The sequence below is a fragment of the Astyanax mexicanus genome, chromosome 14, assembly GCF_023375975.1.
Source record: "Astyanax mexicanus isolate ESR-SI-001 chromosome 14, AstMex3_surface, whole genome shotgun sequence".
Lineage (NCBI taxonomy): Eukaryota > Metazoa > Chordata > Actinopteri > Characiformes > Acestrorhamphidae > Astyanax > Astyanax mexicanus.
In genome coordinates this window covers 14,397,002-14,414,255 of record NC_064421.1, presented here as the reverse complement: position 1 = coordinate 14,414,255, position 17,254 = coordinate 14,397,002, and the positions used below count along the sequence as shown (strand labels likewise).

Genomic DNA, 17,254 nt, shown 5'->3' with positions numbered 1-17,254 from the left:
AGTAAATACACCAAAAACAATGTTAATTTGTTATTTATGTAAAGTAAAGAAAAAAACATATTTCTATTAAAAAAACAACAGAAATATCAGTAGAATACCGAACTAATGTCTAAATACTAATTGTCCAAACACATACACCCCCCTCCGTTGCTTGCATTGAACTAGTCCATAATATGATGACGTAGCAATGTGCCACACGTCGTGACTTCAAACCAAAACAGCGGGGACTGTATGCGACTAGAGTGACAGCTGTCACAGTGAAAATGAAGCGGAGTTATGAAAGTGGTTCTGCTAAACGAAAGAAACGGGCAGAGAGCAAAAGAATCGCAGATTGACCTCCTTTTTTACACCTCCTGGACCGATCAGTGTTTTTGGGGCCGATTCCGATCGCCTTTCACTACGATCGGCCGATCGCCGATACCGATATTGGGCGGGGCCAAATGCCACATTAATGCCACACAGGTGCCAGGCAAACCTGGTACAGATTCCCCTAATTAGATTCACGCCAAAGCAAACACTGGTAATTTACGCTGCAAGTAAATAAACACGAGTGTTACTGACCAAAATAAACGCTTTTTAGGAGAGATATAAGTTTATTTGTAAATATTTACGACAATATAAGACAATACCTGACAAAATCTGTTTTAATGACGTTAATAAACATCACTGTGACAGCGCTAGTCGCAGTTTCACCGCAGCAAAGGAGGAGGACGTGAATCACTTATCTAACCAGCCTTTACTGATTTCTGCCCCCAATAATCCTTTCAATAACCTCCAATAGCCTTTAATAGTCTTCAGCAGCCTTCAACAGTCTAACCTTGCAGCCGTGGTGTGTCCACTAAACTCCGTAGTTATAAACATCATGAGGTTAGCAGCGCGCTAACTGACCTGTTTATAATGTAATCCGAGCAGTGACTCCGTGACGGCTGCTCTAAACTGCTGCTGTTAGCTGCTTGGGCTGAAAGATGAACTGTAGAGAGCTGTATTATCCGTTTAGTGGGGTTAAAACCTTTATTTCCTACACAGATTAACTGTAAAACTGTAAAAAACGCTCCAGACTGGCTTAGCTGAGCCCTGTAGCCCGTGGCTGGGCTGTAGCTCTGACTAAAGACAGCGGGGCTTGTGATGCTGCAGCAGCTCCGACTAGTGGTTGGATGAGGAACTGCAGCTTCCTGTAATCGAGCAGTTTCACCGGTTTCACCAGTTTCATCCACACACAGCTCTGATAAACTGCTTAACCCTTAACTCCTGAATCAGATCGGCTAAAATCAGAAGAATATCTGGCGATCGTCGATACCGTATTTTGGCTGAAAATCGGCCGATACCGATACACTGCCGATCGATCGTTCCATCTCTAGTTATTTGGTTTATGTGTGTGTTTCAAGAATGAGGGCCCCTTGTTTATATTTTGCCTAGGGCCCCAAAATGGCTAGATCCGCCCCTGGCTCTTCATCATAAAGGGTGCTGAGATGAGAGGGGTATCATTTCGGCAGATGTAAATATCAGGTATTCAGATTTGAACTTGGTTATCTTCGTAGATTTTACGATTAAGCTGCATTTAACATGTTCTCCTAATAATGATCATTATGGCTAAAACGCCTTAAGTCCTACAAGTTATTTAGTTCTGCAATACCAGTCTTTATGTCGTTATATACAACTAAACTAGCACTGCCTTTGCGCTTCTCAAAACCAGGGAAATGATTGGCTGTTTCTCCTGAGATGCGGAACTTTCTCCCTGAACCGGCACCGTGATTGGCGCTAAGAGATTTCCCACACAGCGCTCAGTGGCCTGTCTCCCAATTAAATAGCACAGCTGAGCTGATCAAAATGATTTGCTCCTGGCAACGCCCCAGTTCTGTGGTATTATTTTTGGGGGGGACAAATCCACCTGTTTCTGATATTGGGTGGTGACTTATCCCCCCGGTTCCTACGCCAATGGATAAAGGCAAGTTTTTGAAAAGCCCATTTAAATTTCCCATTCATTCACGTAGATGTCAACATCAACTCTTTAGGAGAAAAAGCAGAGCGAAGTAATACATTTATTCTACATTTCACTCAGAATATAAAAAACTCAGAGAAGTATATACTGTATCTCAAACAAAGTAAAACAAATACACATTGCAATTCTCCAATAACTAAATCCTGTGATGTAAGCAATATTTGTACATTTTGTGGATCACCTTGTTCCCAGGCTTTAATTAGTGGTGGCCATGCATTATTATTATTTTTTTTTACATTATGTTACATTATGGAGTAAATTTTGTGCCAAACGTTTTATGCAAAAATATATATATATAAAATTCTCAATCAAAACTAAAAAATGAAAAGGAAAATGTGAATGTTGCAAGCATTCTTTGCAGTTATTTCTGTTTGGATTTTGCCCGTCTTTGCTTTAATTTTTGGGTTTAAGGGATTTTCTGTGGATTATGCTGCTAAGGACTTGCTATATTTTTTTGCAACATACAACTTTTTTTTTTTTTATTTTGATTGCAGATTTTACTTTTTTTTTTGGCGTAAACCTTTTGGCGCAAAATTCTCTCCATATTACCTTAGGAGCTCCGTGGGCACACATATAGGGAAATGTAATGGCTTTCTATCATTTAAGGTAATTCGGGGTCACTCATTTAAGTTTTAAACAACACTTTGTGCATGTCTGAACTGCATTAGATAGTCATCATAGCAGAATATCAGGTTGTCAAAATACACACTGTTCTGTAAGTAAGTGTGTAGACTAGTAAGTGAGATATGTGGAAATGTAAGGGCTGTCGCTTGCCACCCGGCAAGGCAGGCAATTTCTTGGTGTTCCAGGCCAATGTGTCCCAAGGGCTAACAAGAACAATTTGTTTTCTAATTGCACCCAGGAGAAGAATTTGAGTACTGTGAATTAATCATAACAGAAATGGGACAAATACATCCAAAAAAGCTCTTTCTCTCTCCCTATCTCTATCTCTCCCTCTCTTCTGTAAATGTGCCACTTGAGAATAATATCATGTGACACTTTGAGCAATTTAAACATTCATGCATTGTCCGGCCTGCAGCACTCTAAATGGCTGAGGAAGAGAACTGATCTGACAAGCCTGTGCGGGTTGGCAGGGGCTTGGCTGCAACAGAGTCAAAAAAGCTCTGTGCAGCGGCAAATTTTCTGCCGTGGCACCTTGACTGCTGTGAAAAAAGCACAGCTTTGTAACAGGATATGTCTGCAGTTTAAGGAGATTATTAAAGCACCATGTGCCAGTAGAACATGGTACATTTTCATTCTTAAAAATAGTGGTTTACATACTTGGGAAGACAACTACTGTATGGATCCTTAGAGCCCCTATGATAGTTGCAGCTGTTTTAATTTGTATTATGCACTATGTGGACAAATTCATTGTGATTTTGAAATTGGGGGTACTTGACAATTGCATACTTGTAGTACAGATATAATTGTCAAAGGTAAAGTATACTCAAATATCCAAGATACATACTTATAAGTATGATACTATTATTCTACTCACTCAGGCTTAAGGTCAAAACATGGTGTATGATCACCACCCTTCATCATCCCTAACTGCACAAAACATACCAGAAGTATTGAATGGAGAACCATTCGTCCAGATAATACAGTACCCCTGGCTCTACAGCTCAATACTAAGGGTATATATACCCCTGGCATCCCCTGTCAAGCCCAGATTATAGCTAATAAATGTGCTCAATATTCTAATCCGAAGATAAAGATCTAATTCAACTGATGATAAATCAATTATGCCTTCATCGGTTTGACTCCTTTTCATGCTGCTTGCCATCGGCCACCGGAGCCCTGAGAGATCACAATTGGCCTTGCTCTCACTGGGTGGGTAGATGGCGCTCTCTCACCACATCACTCCAAAGGGGGATGTTGATCAGGACAAGGCATCTGTGAGCTGATGTATCATAATCAACTCGCTGCACTTTCCTTTGAGTGCGCTGTGATGCTATTCGGCAATGCTGCATCAGCAGCAGTTCGAAAATGGGGAAAATAATTGGAAATACAATTATAAAATAATAATCATAATTATGCCTTAATGCCATATTAGTCCAAGCAACGGTTCAAAGCATTCCCCAACAAACAACACAATCCTAATGCTAGTTTCTGTAGTGCTCCACTGGGTCAATATGCCTTCTAAAGGCCTAATCTGCCATAACAATCCTGAGCGCCAGCACAACCCCAGCACTCATCAATGGAAGACCCAAGGCCCATGAAGATAATTTGAGGACCAAAGTGATGAGCTTGTTGGTAGTTGAAGTGATAGTTACCTTCATCAGCCTAAGACACCTTTCCACTCCTGTGACCTTTCCACCTTTCCACTCACACCTTGCCAGCTGACCACTCACACTGGTGCGCTTTAATTACTGACCTCCAGCTGTCCTCTCATCAGGTTGTCATGGTCTGCTGTGTGGAAGAGAAGCAGGCAGTGGCGTAAGGTGGGATCAGACAGGAGGAGAGCCAGTGTTCATGAGACTGATTATATAAGCAGCTTTTAATGAGTGAGATATTTGAAAGGGCTCCGAGTTCAAACGACCATGGCAGGCGTCTGGCAGATGCTGCATCTGAGCATGGGGAGTTGATTGCTCACACACACACACACACACATACACACTGCAGGATAGGGTCTCTTTGATGAGCTGGGCTTAGAGGTCGATGGGAAGGGTGCCTCACCTTCTGATTTGTTAGAGGGCAGGGCATGTTGCCAGGGATGCAGAGTGTGCTGATGTGTCTGTTGATGCATCTGCATGCTATATGCAGTGGCATGCAAATGTTTATGCACCCCTGCTCAAAGTTTTTTTTAAATATATTTTAAGTCCATGGTTTTTATTGTAGGAGTGGAGTAAAAACTAAAGGAGTAGTATGTTTGAGGCCCCCAATAGATTTGAACTTTTATGGTTTTAGACATAAATTAACTTATGGGTTCATGGTTAGTATAAATTCATCGCTAGGAAAGGCCAGCTCATGCAATTTCAAAAGCTCAACAAACCTTGTCCCAGCCACCAGAAGCCCTTGGTTCCTTTACTGTCTAGAAAATTGTATTTGATGCCCACAAAGCAGGATATGGCTATAAGGATTTGGCATTATGAGGAAGCAAATCAAAACCCCATTTGGACAAATTTCAACGTAACCCTCATGTTGTTCTCATTTCATATTAACTAGTTGTGGGTCCTTGGTCAAAAATAATAATGCATATATTAATATTATAATTAAAATCTTATGATAATAGATCTTTAATCAGCTGATATTCTCGAGAATATCACACCTTGTTTACTTCTATTTGCTATTCATGAATTAGAGGCCTTATTGAGAAAAATATTTAGATACTAATTTTGACATTTATTACAAAAATACTTTGTGTTACTGATTGTGTATTACTGATTGTAATAATAAATAAAGGACACATGCCAATAAGTCCACATAATAAACATATTGAATAACTTATTTTTTCATTGTACATCAGTCAATTTTGGAGTCATCAGGACCTTTTCTGCACCCTTACCTCAACATTCTGCATCAGAAATCTTATAAAAGTTAAGCTTCAAATACCAAACGTGTTTTTTTAACTATATGTATATTAGAAATCATATTTTACTTACATGACTTTTTTTTAGAGAGATACACTATTTAGACCAGAAGTGTCCCAAAATGTGGCATGCCACTGTACAGATTTCTAAAGTAAACAAAGTAAACCCTGTTTTAGAATGTACAGTGAAAAAAGGGAGCTTGAAAGGGCAGTGCTGCTTATCTGTAAGCTAATGAGACCTGGCCAGAACACTTTATCACTTTAAACTTGGTTGAGGTAAGCTGTAATTGTGTTTGCTGCATTTCTGAGAAAGCAGCACTGATTAATGAGTGAAAATGGCCACTATTCTCCTGCTTCACCAGGCGTATTTACCTCCATTGTCTGTGGGTCAGTCTTTATTAAATTACATGGCTGCCTGGACCTGGTTTGTGGTCTGATTGATTTGTGCTGGGATGGATGGATAGAGGCAATATGTCCGATCTTGGAGCCTGAGAGCGGAGGAGGGGGAAGATACTGGAAATCCAAAGGGTAATTTGGTTTGTGTGAGGTATGTGTTTACCTTTGTTCTGTTATTTATATAAGATATATGCATTAATTCCAGAGTTAATATTAATTGGTGTGTTAAGTTTCGTGTTCAGGAAAAGAAGAAAGCAAAGACAGACAGAACACACCTTAAAAAATTAGTTCTTGTTTATTTCAGAATAAACTTGAAATGAACAAACATAATATATTATAAACATATTATTCATTATCTTTGTATCTTTATAAGCCCTCTATATTTAACACCATTATTCTCACGCTTTCTGATAATGCATATGAAAGGTGTGTGCACTACAGCCAGTGATTTTCACACCTACTCACAATGTCTGGCTGAGGCACACATAACCACACACACTCAAACACACACTCACCCACACTAAGGAAGACTCCTGCATCTGTATGTACCACATTCTGCTGTTTTGACACCTTATTATTCAGTGACACTGTTTCAGAATTAGATGAAAACTTTTCCTATGTATGCATGATGATGGTGATACACTCACAAGTGAATATAAAGACCTCTTTGAAGATTTACTGTTAGTCTGCATCTGTTTCTGTATTGTTGCTGCTGTCCAAACCCACAGACTGTTCAGCTGATTCCATAGGTACAAAAGCTGAGCTTCTAAATACAACTACATGTGGAGTCAGACAGAAAAACAGTATGTTGGATGGTGCAGATAACAGATGTGTGCTGGTCTCACAGAAGCTCCTATAGGACTGTTCTGCACATCACATGGGGTAGAACTGGGAGGCGGCCTCAGATGACTGGATCTCCACTTGAGCCATTTTAAACTGAGTACACTGCAGCCACTTGCGCAGGGCTATGGGAAAGGAGCCAGATCCGGGCCCCTGGAGACACTGGTGATTCACTCGGTTCTGGATAGCCTGCAGACGCAGCTGGAGACCCGCAGATAGGTGCTATGAATCAGACAGAGACAGAGAGTTTATCGGCTCACAGAGTACCTGGCCTTTATTGAGTCTGAAATTTATATCACACTGTATGATAGATGGTGTACTTACATTTAAGTTGGACTGAATCATTGGCAGCCACATTGGAATTAACTGTGAAGGTGAAGAAAATGATTAAGTTTTAACAAACTCAGAGCCAGAGCTGACCACAGGATATCATATAATAACCATCTAACATTGACACATTTTTGCCAACAGCAAGTAAACTGGATTTTAGTAGTTAGTTAATCTGATGTTGCATTTATCAATTATTCTGTAGGGTTTGTGTGTGTGTGCACCTCAATTTTAATAATTTGATAATTTAATTTAACCATTTCTTAATTTAACCATAACAGCAAAAGATTGTACTGTTAGTTTAAGCTATTTGCTTATACACTACCATTAAAGTAGGCAGAGAAATACAATGACTGGCCAAAAAGGTCACCATCTGGATTTAACTTATAGGTAACAAATAGGTGTGTGTGATTTTGTTTAAGCTGGCAACAAGTTACTTAACCCTGATTATTTAACTGATGCAATAGTAGCTTCTTATTTGTTAAACAACCAAGTAGAAAGACATTGTTTTTTCTTCCCTTATGGAACATGCATATTCCAAGATGACAATGCCAGGATTCATGGGGCTCAGATTGTAAAAGATTTCAGGGAGCATGAGTCATCATTTTCACACTTGGGTTGGAGTCCAGACCCGAACCCCATTGAGAATCTTTGGGATTTGCTGGAGAAGACTTTGCACAGTGCTCCAAATCTCCCATCATCATTGCAAGATCTTGAGGAAAAAAGTATGCAAATCGCAATGAATGTTGTGACATTGTGAAAACAATGCCACAGCGAATGCATGCTGTAATTAAAGCTAAAGTTTGTCCAATTAAATATTAAGAGTGTTTTTCTTTTTGGCCAGGCAGTGTATATATGTATATTTATATATATAATAATATATAATCAAATAATATATATATATATATATATATATATATATATATATATATATATATATAGTTATTCAGACATTTTATATTTCTCTGTTGTTGTACACAATACAACAGCATTTAAGAACATTATTTAATTCTTAGCACGGTGGGGCAACTACAGAACAGTTGCCGAAAGGTCATCGGTTCAATACTCTGATCTGCCTTGAAAAAACTGTAGTGCCTTTGAGCAAGGCACTCAACCCCTTACTGCTGCTTAGCCTCCCCAGGGTCTGCCACTAGGACTGCTCACTATTCCCTAGAGTGTGTGTGCGCTCACTAGGGTCTATTTGTTGCACAGATGGGTTAAATACAGGAGACAATGTTTTCTTTGCACAGCACACAGTGCAATTGAGATGCTCTAAACTAAAATGACAGTAAAAACCAATAATGAATAAACTTACTTTCACAAAAATGGTTGAATTACATTCTTGTAACGCTTCCATCAGACTGATGACATGTAAACACACCATCTCCACCATCTAAAGGGAAGAAAAACACAGCCTCTCTGAACAGTTGTCATTCGTGATTCACAAAATGATATCATGCTACTTGATCACATACGGATAAGCACAGTTCAGCTGGAGGGAACACAGTGCAAACACTGCAGAAATCCATTCAAATCAAATTGACTAATATTGACCATATTATAAAGACTGAGTCATTTGTCAGCTGTGCTTTAACGCTACATCAACCACCTTAGCAGCAGATGCCTCCCCTCATGACTCAGCCTCCAACGATGTTAAGGACATGCAGTTTCACAAATATGTACTCATAAAAAAGCCACAACGCAAAAAAGAACCAGCTGAGCACACACGGCATTCCAAAAGAACAAAATACATTGTAGACAACTGGGTCTTACTACTTTGTTGTGTGCCATGAGCTGGAGGATGCTGGGCGTGACTCGGCTCCAGAACTCCAGGCCAGTGAGGATGGCTCCAGATGAAAACTCATTCTGGTTCTGGTTCTGCCCGGCCGGGGCAGCAGCGGCCTGCTCACAGTAGATGGTCCACAGTTGGGCAAACATAAAGGCATGGAACAGGGAGCTCATGTGGAGCACTGATGTCTAATGAGAAAAAAACAGGAATGTCAATGTTCTGCTTCAGCAATACCTAAACATAAAGCAAAGTAAATTAAATTATTCCTAATTGACATTTTTTCTTCTGGGCTCCCTTTGTAATCTGAAATGCACATGCTTTTCATTTAACAATCTGAGAGATACAGAACTGGGACCTGAAGTGAAAGAATCATGTGAACTGACATGGAACAGTCACAGAACACAGAACATTACATTCACATTTAGTGAAATTAAATTATATTTTCCATTCTTTTTTTAGCATATGGATGTTTGATCCATATTTGAACAATATTAAGAGAAAGGTGGAATATAATTAATCAAGTAAAACTGAACAAATATATTTTTAAATCATTTGTAAAATGCAATAATAGAAATAACATTTTATGACAGCAAAACGCTAAGACACCTACACATTTACTACATTTATACCAATGCTACAGATGCATATGAATCTGGGAAGATATCTCGTATATTTGGTATTTGTTTTTTCTATTTGTGAGTCTGTTGTAGGCCTTCATAAAATAATGCTGAATTAAAACATAATAAAAAAAAATACATATCTAAAATCAACTTAATATTGTACCTTGGATTGCTCCGGGAAGCCAATGAGAATTACAATGAGGTGGTCTGCAATGTGAGATCCAGCGTCCAGTGGAATGGGCATACAAGACGTTGAGCCCTGATGCAAAGCACAGTGAGTAAGAGAGCCCAGCAGGAGCCAGGAGAGCTGGCGAATGTGGGACACGCATTCAATGAACTCCTTTGGCCTGAGGATGAGAAAGTGCAACAGTTAACAATTACAGAACATTAATAACATCTTCCGCCATGCTAAAAAATAGTAGCCTGAATTAGTGTTGGGAAGCATAATGGTAATACCGAATACCAAGGCATCTATGTTTGATGTGTAGAATTTATGTTCAGTATCTGTATAGTCAAATACATGTATTTATGAGTATACATGTATGTATACATGAGTTTAAATTGTGAACAGTAAGTCAATAGTACCTCCGCTCAGTTATCTGATACTCAGCACATCTGTAGTTGAGTTAGCTAAATTAAGACTAGCTTACATTTACACTCCCTGCCCCAGTAATATTGTATATCATGGTAATAATTTGAGATGGTATGATGGTGGTATTAAAAAAATAGAAAAAAAAAAAATCTAAAAATAATAAAGCTTGCTAATGAAGTACAAATAGCATGGGCATTAAATGAAGATTCCCTTCTCCACTTGTGAGGCATCTTACCCCTGTTGCATGGCAGAAGGTGGGTGGTATAGCCATGGCAGGTAGCGAATCACTGCCTTGTTGTCCCGGTGATTGCCTTTACTGATTTCCATTGCAGCAACCTGGGCTAGACCCACTTTCAGATTCCCACCAAAAGTATCTTCATGAAGAGGCTGACAGCAGGCCTTCATATGACTCTACAGAGAGACAGACAGCATAATTCTAATTACAGTGCTGATATGTCTAACATTTTTGTTGGTATATTTTTTTTTCATTTGATGGTTTAAACTATTTAAAAATCAATACTGAACCTTTAGTTTGGTCAGAGTGTGCATATCTGCAATGAAGTCCAGCAGCTCACTGAGGTACTGCCTCAAACACTCCATGGCTGCTGTTGTGCACTGAGAGAACAGAAACAGAAGAAGTATGTAAAAATCGGAATTTACTTGCCATTAAACACTGTAAACCCAAATTTTGTATGAATTTAAATAAATTAAGTATGTTTTATGTAAAAAAGGATATTACCAAACATAACTAAGCTATTTTGAATTAGGAGAGCTAAGGATTGTGGACAAACATACATTCAAACTGAGATCTGAGAAGTTGAGTTGACTCAAATTATAATAACTGAGTTTAGTCTGTTACAATTGGCAGCTTCTTTTCTAGTGACAAGGCTAATGGCACCATCTATTTGAATACTGGCTGCATCCCCTAGTTTCTGAAAATCACTATCAGTGGGCAGGTTTTACCCCCAGGCTACATTAGTTTAACTTTAACATCATATATTATTAACTGCCTGACCTCTGTGTTGCAGGCTGTAGGAGCAAGCATCATTTGCTAAGCAGCTACCTCTGTGCTGGCTGTGTGCTATACTATTCACTCTACAGGAGTTTTTTTCTCCATCTAATTTTGAAATTTATTATTATTGTATTTTAAATCTATACTTATTTATTTATTTTCTTTATTTTTTCTTGACACAAAAAATTCTGCCTAACAATTTAGTGGTTTTACTATTAAGTAGAGTGTAACATCTGGTACAATACAAAACATTTTTTTTTACAAATAATTTACTGTATGAATTGAATATTTTACTTTAAACGTGTAGTTGGTATATCATATTCAGTAACAACACTGGGGTTAGAGAACATGTCTATGCAGGGTACGATGTTATATGTTAATGTTATATTCTCTGTAACATATTTAAATTGTATTTCACACTGGGTAAGTGCCTCTACCAAGTGCTATGCATATAAATGTGGTGTAAATGAGATCACTTAACAGCTCTACACATTTTGCAGCAAGTGTGTATTGATTTAAAGTTGCAGTTTGCACAATAACTGGAGGAAAAAAGCCTCCATTACTACTACACTATGTTAAATACTCAGCTTAAAAGATTCAGGAGACTGTCCACATCGCAACGTTTTGCTATATTCTGGTCTGCATTTGCTATTGTTTTTTAGCACCTAAATCTTTAAAAGGAGATCTATTTTGCAAAAACTCTCAAAGGCGATCAGGTGAATTCGCAAAAACAGACTTTTAGCAATGTTCCTGTCACATGACCATTTTCCCAGATGAAAACACATGCTTCAGCCTCGATTAGCAGTTAAAAACATATTGGGCATCATGAATTTAAAAGATTAATAATAACTAATGAAGTAAAGTGTCTGGTTGAGTATGACACAGTGATTGAAGGTTTGGGTGGACAGAGATGGCACAATGGACAAGACAGTGGTGTCAATATTGTCACCTTCACAGAAAAAGAACAGAAAAAACACAACAAAATGACTTAGATATCTTCGCGCATAGAAAAAAAGCACACATGAAAGATTATACACTTTCTCTCAATAATAACAAATCACTGCAAAAAAGAAACCATCGTTCAGTTTTGGATGAACGACCACTGGCTGAGCGACCACTTTGTATCTCAGGTAAGGAGAAAATAAAGGCTATTTCTTTACATAATTTCCTTTTAAGGTAGTGTAGATTGTACTCACCCCAGGTATAGCTGAGATCATGTGCTTCTGTAGGATAGTGGACTCAGATAGCCGAGTTCCAATGTCAGCACATACAAACTTATTGAAAACAGAAAATGGAGAGAGAGCATTATTATATATCTGTCTGTCTCTCTACCTTGTATCACCTATAAATGGGATCACAACACCAATTACCTGGACCAGCAGTAGTAGATTAGTGTCAGGAATTGGAGACTTGAACTTCAAAGCTTGCAGCAACTCCAGAACGACAACGCGGGACATATAGAACTTGTCTCTTTCCTGCAGGAGTAAATACAGAAACAGTGAACTGCAGATCTTTAATTTCATGTGTTAGTCTCTGTTAGATCAGGGCGCTCTCTTTTTAAATTTGCATTTTCAGTTTTGTTATGAGGATTACAAACTCATGTCCTCATCTCTTTGTGTGTCTATCCTCTAAGACTATCTGTCTCCTACACCCTAATTATCTCTTCCCCTCGCTGTCCTGTTCAGTGTAATGTTGTCCATATTCCCAGCTGAAGACCAGTGGATTAGAATGGCAGGCAGCCCGGCTCTTCTGCCACAAACCCAGCCAGATAAAAAACATCCTAACCGCCCCCACTCTCCTACTCACAGCAATGAGATCTGTGTCTTTATGTCAGCAGTTTTAGTCCCGTCGGGTCACAGAAGAGGCAGAGGACTACTCCGCTGTAATCACTATTTCAGTTTTGCTTACGGTGGCCAGTTTGGGACACCACTCCTACTGCACAAGCTGATTATTCGAGTCTGATACAAAAAGTTTATACAACACAATGTCCTCTTTTGCAGTTGTCTGTTCTCAAGGACAATTCCAGCCAGATGTTGCTGGTCACAATCATCATTGTCACTCACTGCACTGTCCACTGGTAATGCCTTCTATGGTGTATTCCATGATGTATGTATTCTATGATGTATGAACGATCATCTTGCTATGAACACATTGGCCAGCGTTCACCATTACTTACAAGATAACACCTTACAACCTATACAGGTGTGGGTGTTTCCAAACCGTCCCCTGATGTAAAACTTCATTAACAATGTGTATGCATACTAGGGCTGCAACGACTAGTCGATTATAAAAATTTGTCGACTCCAAATGTTCGTTGTCGACTAATTGGCCTGTGTCTACAAAAGTACCCAATCACAACAGATTTCACATTTCCTCACTAAATATCAGCACATTTCCACATTCAAAGGACAATGTTCTGGACATTTGAAGGGCATTTAAATCCCATGTTCAGCTGTTTCCATTGTTTTCAACCAATATTGAAAGCTACAAACAGGAGCCGTTCCCACAGCAAGCAGAGAGGGAGGGCATGGCAATTGTTGACTAATTGATTAAGCTGAAAAATAATCGGCAGATTAGTCGACTACTAAAATAATCATTAGTTTAGCCTTAATGTATGCTGCTATCCTATAACTTTGGCAATGTGAATGCAAAAACACCAATGGGAGATCAGAAAAGAAAAGGGAAAATTTGGATTAAAAAAAAAAACAAAATGTCTGTCTATTTTGCCTCCTAATTGAAAAGTTAGTGATAGCTATAAACTACTGGTATTCATTAGACATTTTATATAAAGCTAGGTATCTAACCAGTTATCGTTAACATTGCAGAACCTACTGATTACTGATTATTTGGGAGCCATTTATGTTAGCATATATTTGGAGTACCACATGGTTCAATTTTAGGACCTATGAAGTTATTTCTAATTTTAACAGTAATAAAGTTATAAGATCAAAGAAATTAACCATGGGGCTATATACAAGGTGAAACGTGTTAACACAGCATTTTTACAGAACTAATTTTAAATGGCAACTTCGCACAGTAAAAGACTATCCTAACCTTTCCATATAAGATGCCACTGAAGCAGCCAACAGTATTTGACATATTTATGACACTGCATCATTCAGAATGAAGTCCATTCCCCCACCTTATGAAAAATGAATGCTGTGCAGTTCACGGAGAACCTGCCCAAGACAAATCAATATCACTGAGACCATAAACTCAGAGTGCTGGCAGCTGGGATGCTATGGAGATCCATCTGAAGGACACCTCATGCTAGAAATTAGAAATTACAGCAAGGCCTCACTTATCATATCATCAGGAGGTCTCTGGGGCAGATGTATCTGGTGCGCCTCTAAATCAGCACTCTGAAATCTGAAAATCAATACAGACTGATTGAATTCTTCATCAAGTGTCAGGTAGCGAGAGGGAAAGCTAAGGAGAGGCCATATTTCACAAACAGGAGAGGAAAGGTAGATTTATAGTCAGTGAAATAACTGGGGTGCTCTGAGTTATATGTGCACTAGGCATGTCTGCTGCAGATTTTTGTTTTCTATTTTTTTTTAAACAAAAAGCTGATAGGAAGGTGTTGTCCATTAAAGTATAAATAAATAAATCAGATCATTTTTTGCCCTTTTTACTGATGCTGTTACAAAGCAGCTTTACAGAAAACAGCAAACAACCCCACAACGCTAACAGACAGCAGTCAGTTTAACTAACTGTCTTTGAAGCTGTTAGATAGGGTGTATATGTATCATGACATACGTATATAATTGCTATAGGTTTCTCTGGTCCTCAGTTATAAAATATTCAGAACACCTGCAAAAAGCTGCCAGCTCCATTTATTAATGTACAAAAAAAAGTATTAATTATTTCTGTGTTTTATACACTTGATCCACATGATGCACAACATGCTCACCTTACTGAAGGTTTTGTAGCACAGGCCACATAGCTCCACCAGGTAGGACAGGCTGAAAACACCATACTGGATGACAAAACTCAGCAGCTTTGAAGAGGGTTCCAGCAAACTCTACCAAAAAAACATACAGAAACATGCACAAAAACATAATTTTAACAAATCCCACAACATTTTTCAAAGATAAATGCCAGTTTCATGTTTATGGCAATTCTCAGCTTACTCTGGTTGCATTTGAGGTTGGAATCTTCAGCAAGCAAATGATGATTCTCAAACTGGAGTCCAATGGATACTAGAAAAAAAATAAATCCAAATTAAATACTGCATACAGTCATATCAGTCATGTAGTGAGTAAGGTCTGGATAGAATACAACCATTAATACCTTCAGAGGCAGCACTGCAGGAAGCTTGGTCAGGAAGGTTTGGAACTGGTTGCAGATGTTTGTCCAAAGATTACTGGGAGAGTCCATAGGAAGAGCCTCCATAAAGGTGGCAATGTTGTCCAAGCAGTGAAGCATTGTACCTCCAGCAGGCAAACTCTTCTTGTTGTTCAAACCCTGAACACAGAGTGATACACATCAGGTTTGAGACAATGTCTAATACTGACACTGATTAAATATGGTACACCATATGTGCAAATACTTGCGGAAACCACTCATAATAAATGCATTTGGCTGCTTTAATTAGCAACAGTTGATGAAACTTGTCTAAATAATTGTTAATATAGTTAATAGTATATTATTCTGTGGAGCACATAAACATGAACCTAGGCAACATGCCTAATGCCAGACATGGTCTAGAGCATTCTGTAAAATGGTAGGGCTTTATCCAATACTTTTGGGCAGTTTAGTGAGTATAGGATGAGGTGGGGTGGTTTAAAAACAATTAATTTTTAGCTGGGATAGAAGAGATATATTTAGTCCATATTGTGTACTTTCCACCTAGAAATTGTGAAGCCAGTTTTTAAAACACTAACCTAACCACACCATAGGTAAGGAGCTAATATTTAATAATGCTTCATAATCACTTTACATACTGCTATCCCATGACTTTTGGCATGTCAGGGTATTAAAGCTCTATATTTTATTTATGTGCTGTAAACAGAGTAATAAAAAAGGTCCATAAAGTATTGTGGGCCAATAAAATATTTAGATTAAAATTAAGATCATTGAATCATAAGTGAGTGTACAGTAATATTTTCATAATATTATTTTGAAGCCGTATTGACTGCATACGGTCTGTTTGATGGGAATTGAGAATTATTACATTAATATATAATTAAAAATGTGAGGAAAATCAAACAAGTGAAGTTAGTTAAGAAAAGGAACAATTACAGCATGTGTTTTTTTTAGGAATGTGGACACAATGTGCTTTTAAATTTAATTCACATTGTTTATTAACACTGACTGAATTTGCTAATTCATAGAGGGGAAACCAATGACCTATACAATATCCCGTAAACATTCTAGCAAAATATGATGCAGTCCATAATCAAACAACAAATAATCTCCTGATTGCTGGTAACACACAGCTCAAGAAGTCCACCTTCTTTTTCTTTAACAGGAGTGCCACCTGCTGGTGAACATCCTCAGATCTTCATAGTGAGAGGTCAGACCTGAGGTTAGAATATTCTGTTCATGGACACAGTTTAAACTACAAGACCTACCTCAAGAAGCTGACTTAATGCTGCCACTGAGCTCAGTTCATTAAAATCGATGAGAGACGTGGCCAGTGTGCGAAGGAAGCTTCCATCTGAAAGGTAGAAACATCATAAACAGATGTTCTGTGTTTGTGTGTGTGTGTGGGTGGGTGTGTGAGTGTATGAGTATGTACAAACCAGCTTTGGATACCTTTGATGTTGCTCTGGAATAGTTGTGGCAGGATGCCATTGGGTGCAAGCTGGTGGAGCACACAGCGCAGGAACTGCTTCGCTACACCTGCAGCATTACCAGGAATCAGCATGCTACACACAGCAGAGAGTACAGTGTCAGAAGAACATACTGATACATATATAGATGTGCACACATATAAACATAGTAGAGGTGCAGAATGAACTGGTGCATTGTCATAAATAGATATATAGAGCTCTGGAAAAAAAATAAGAGATCACATCAGTTTCTGAATCAGTTTCTCTGATTTTGCTATTGATAGGTATACGTTTGAGTAAAAAGTACGTAAATACGTTTCAAATAGAAATATAGTAATTTAGAACATTTATTTGCAGAAAATGCAGAAGA

The 17,254-nt window shown here is 38.4% G+C and overlaps 1 protein-coding gene across 6 annotated transcripts in view; it reads right to left on the bottom strand.

Moving 5' to 3' along the window:
• Window positions 1-6,203: 6,203 nt before the first annotated feature.
• The window catches only part of LOC103040994 (unc-79 homolog, NALCN channel complex subunit), a 69,304-nt gene continuing 58,253 nt past the window's right edge, over window positions 6,204-17,254 (bottom strand). For 5 of the 6 annotated variants that reach the window (XM_015607908.3, XM_049463673.1, XM_007257374.4 and 2 more), the window contains 14 exons: window positions 16,868-16,980; window positions 16,684-16,769; window positions 15,401-15,574; window positions 15,241-15,309; window positions 15,021-15,131; window positions 12,478-12,582; window positions 12,304-12,381; window positions 10,621-10,710; window positions 10,331-10,506; window positions 9,667-9,850; window positions 8,868-9,071; window positions 8,410-8,487; window positions 7,092-7,133; window positions 6,204-6,989 (listed from right to left, as the gene is read on the bottom strand). In XM_015607908.3, coding sequence (XP_015463394.3) covers window positions 6,801-6,989; window positions 7,092-7,133; window positions 8,410-8,487; window positions 8,868-9,071; window positions 9,667-9,850; window positions 10,331-10,506; window positions 10,621-10,710; window positions 12,304-12,381; window positions 12,478-12,582; window positions 15,021-15,131; window positions 15,241-15,309; window positions 15,401-15,574; window positions 16,684-16,769; window positions 16,868-16,980 — 1,699 coding nt within the window. In that variant the 3' untranslated portion in view covers window positions 6,204-6,800. The remainder of the gene's footprint in view (window positions 6,990-7,091; window positions 7,134-8,409; window positions 8,488-8,867; window positions 9,072-9,666; window positions 9,851-10,330; window positions 10,507-10,620; window positions 10,711-12,303; window positions 12,382-12,477; window positions 12,583-15,020; window positions 15,132-15,240; window positions 15,310-15,400; window positions 15,575-16,683; window positions 16,770-16,867; window positions 16,981-17,254) is intronic. The other variant, XM_049463672.1, reaches the window with a different exon arrangement.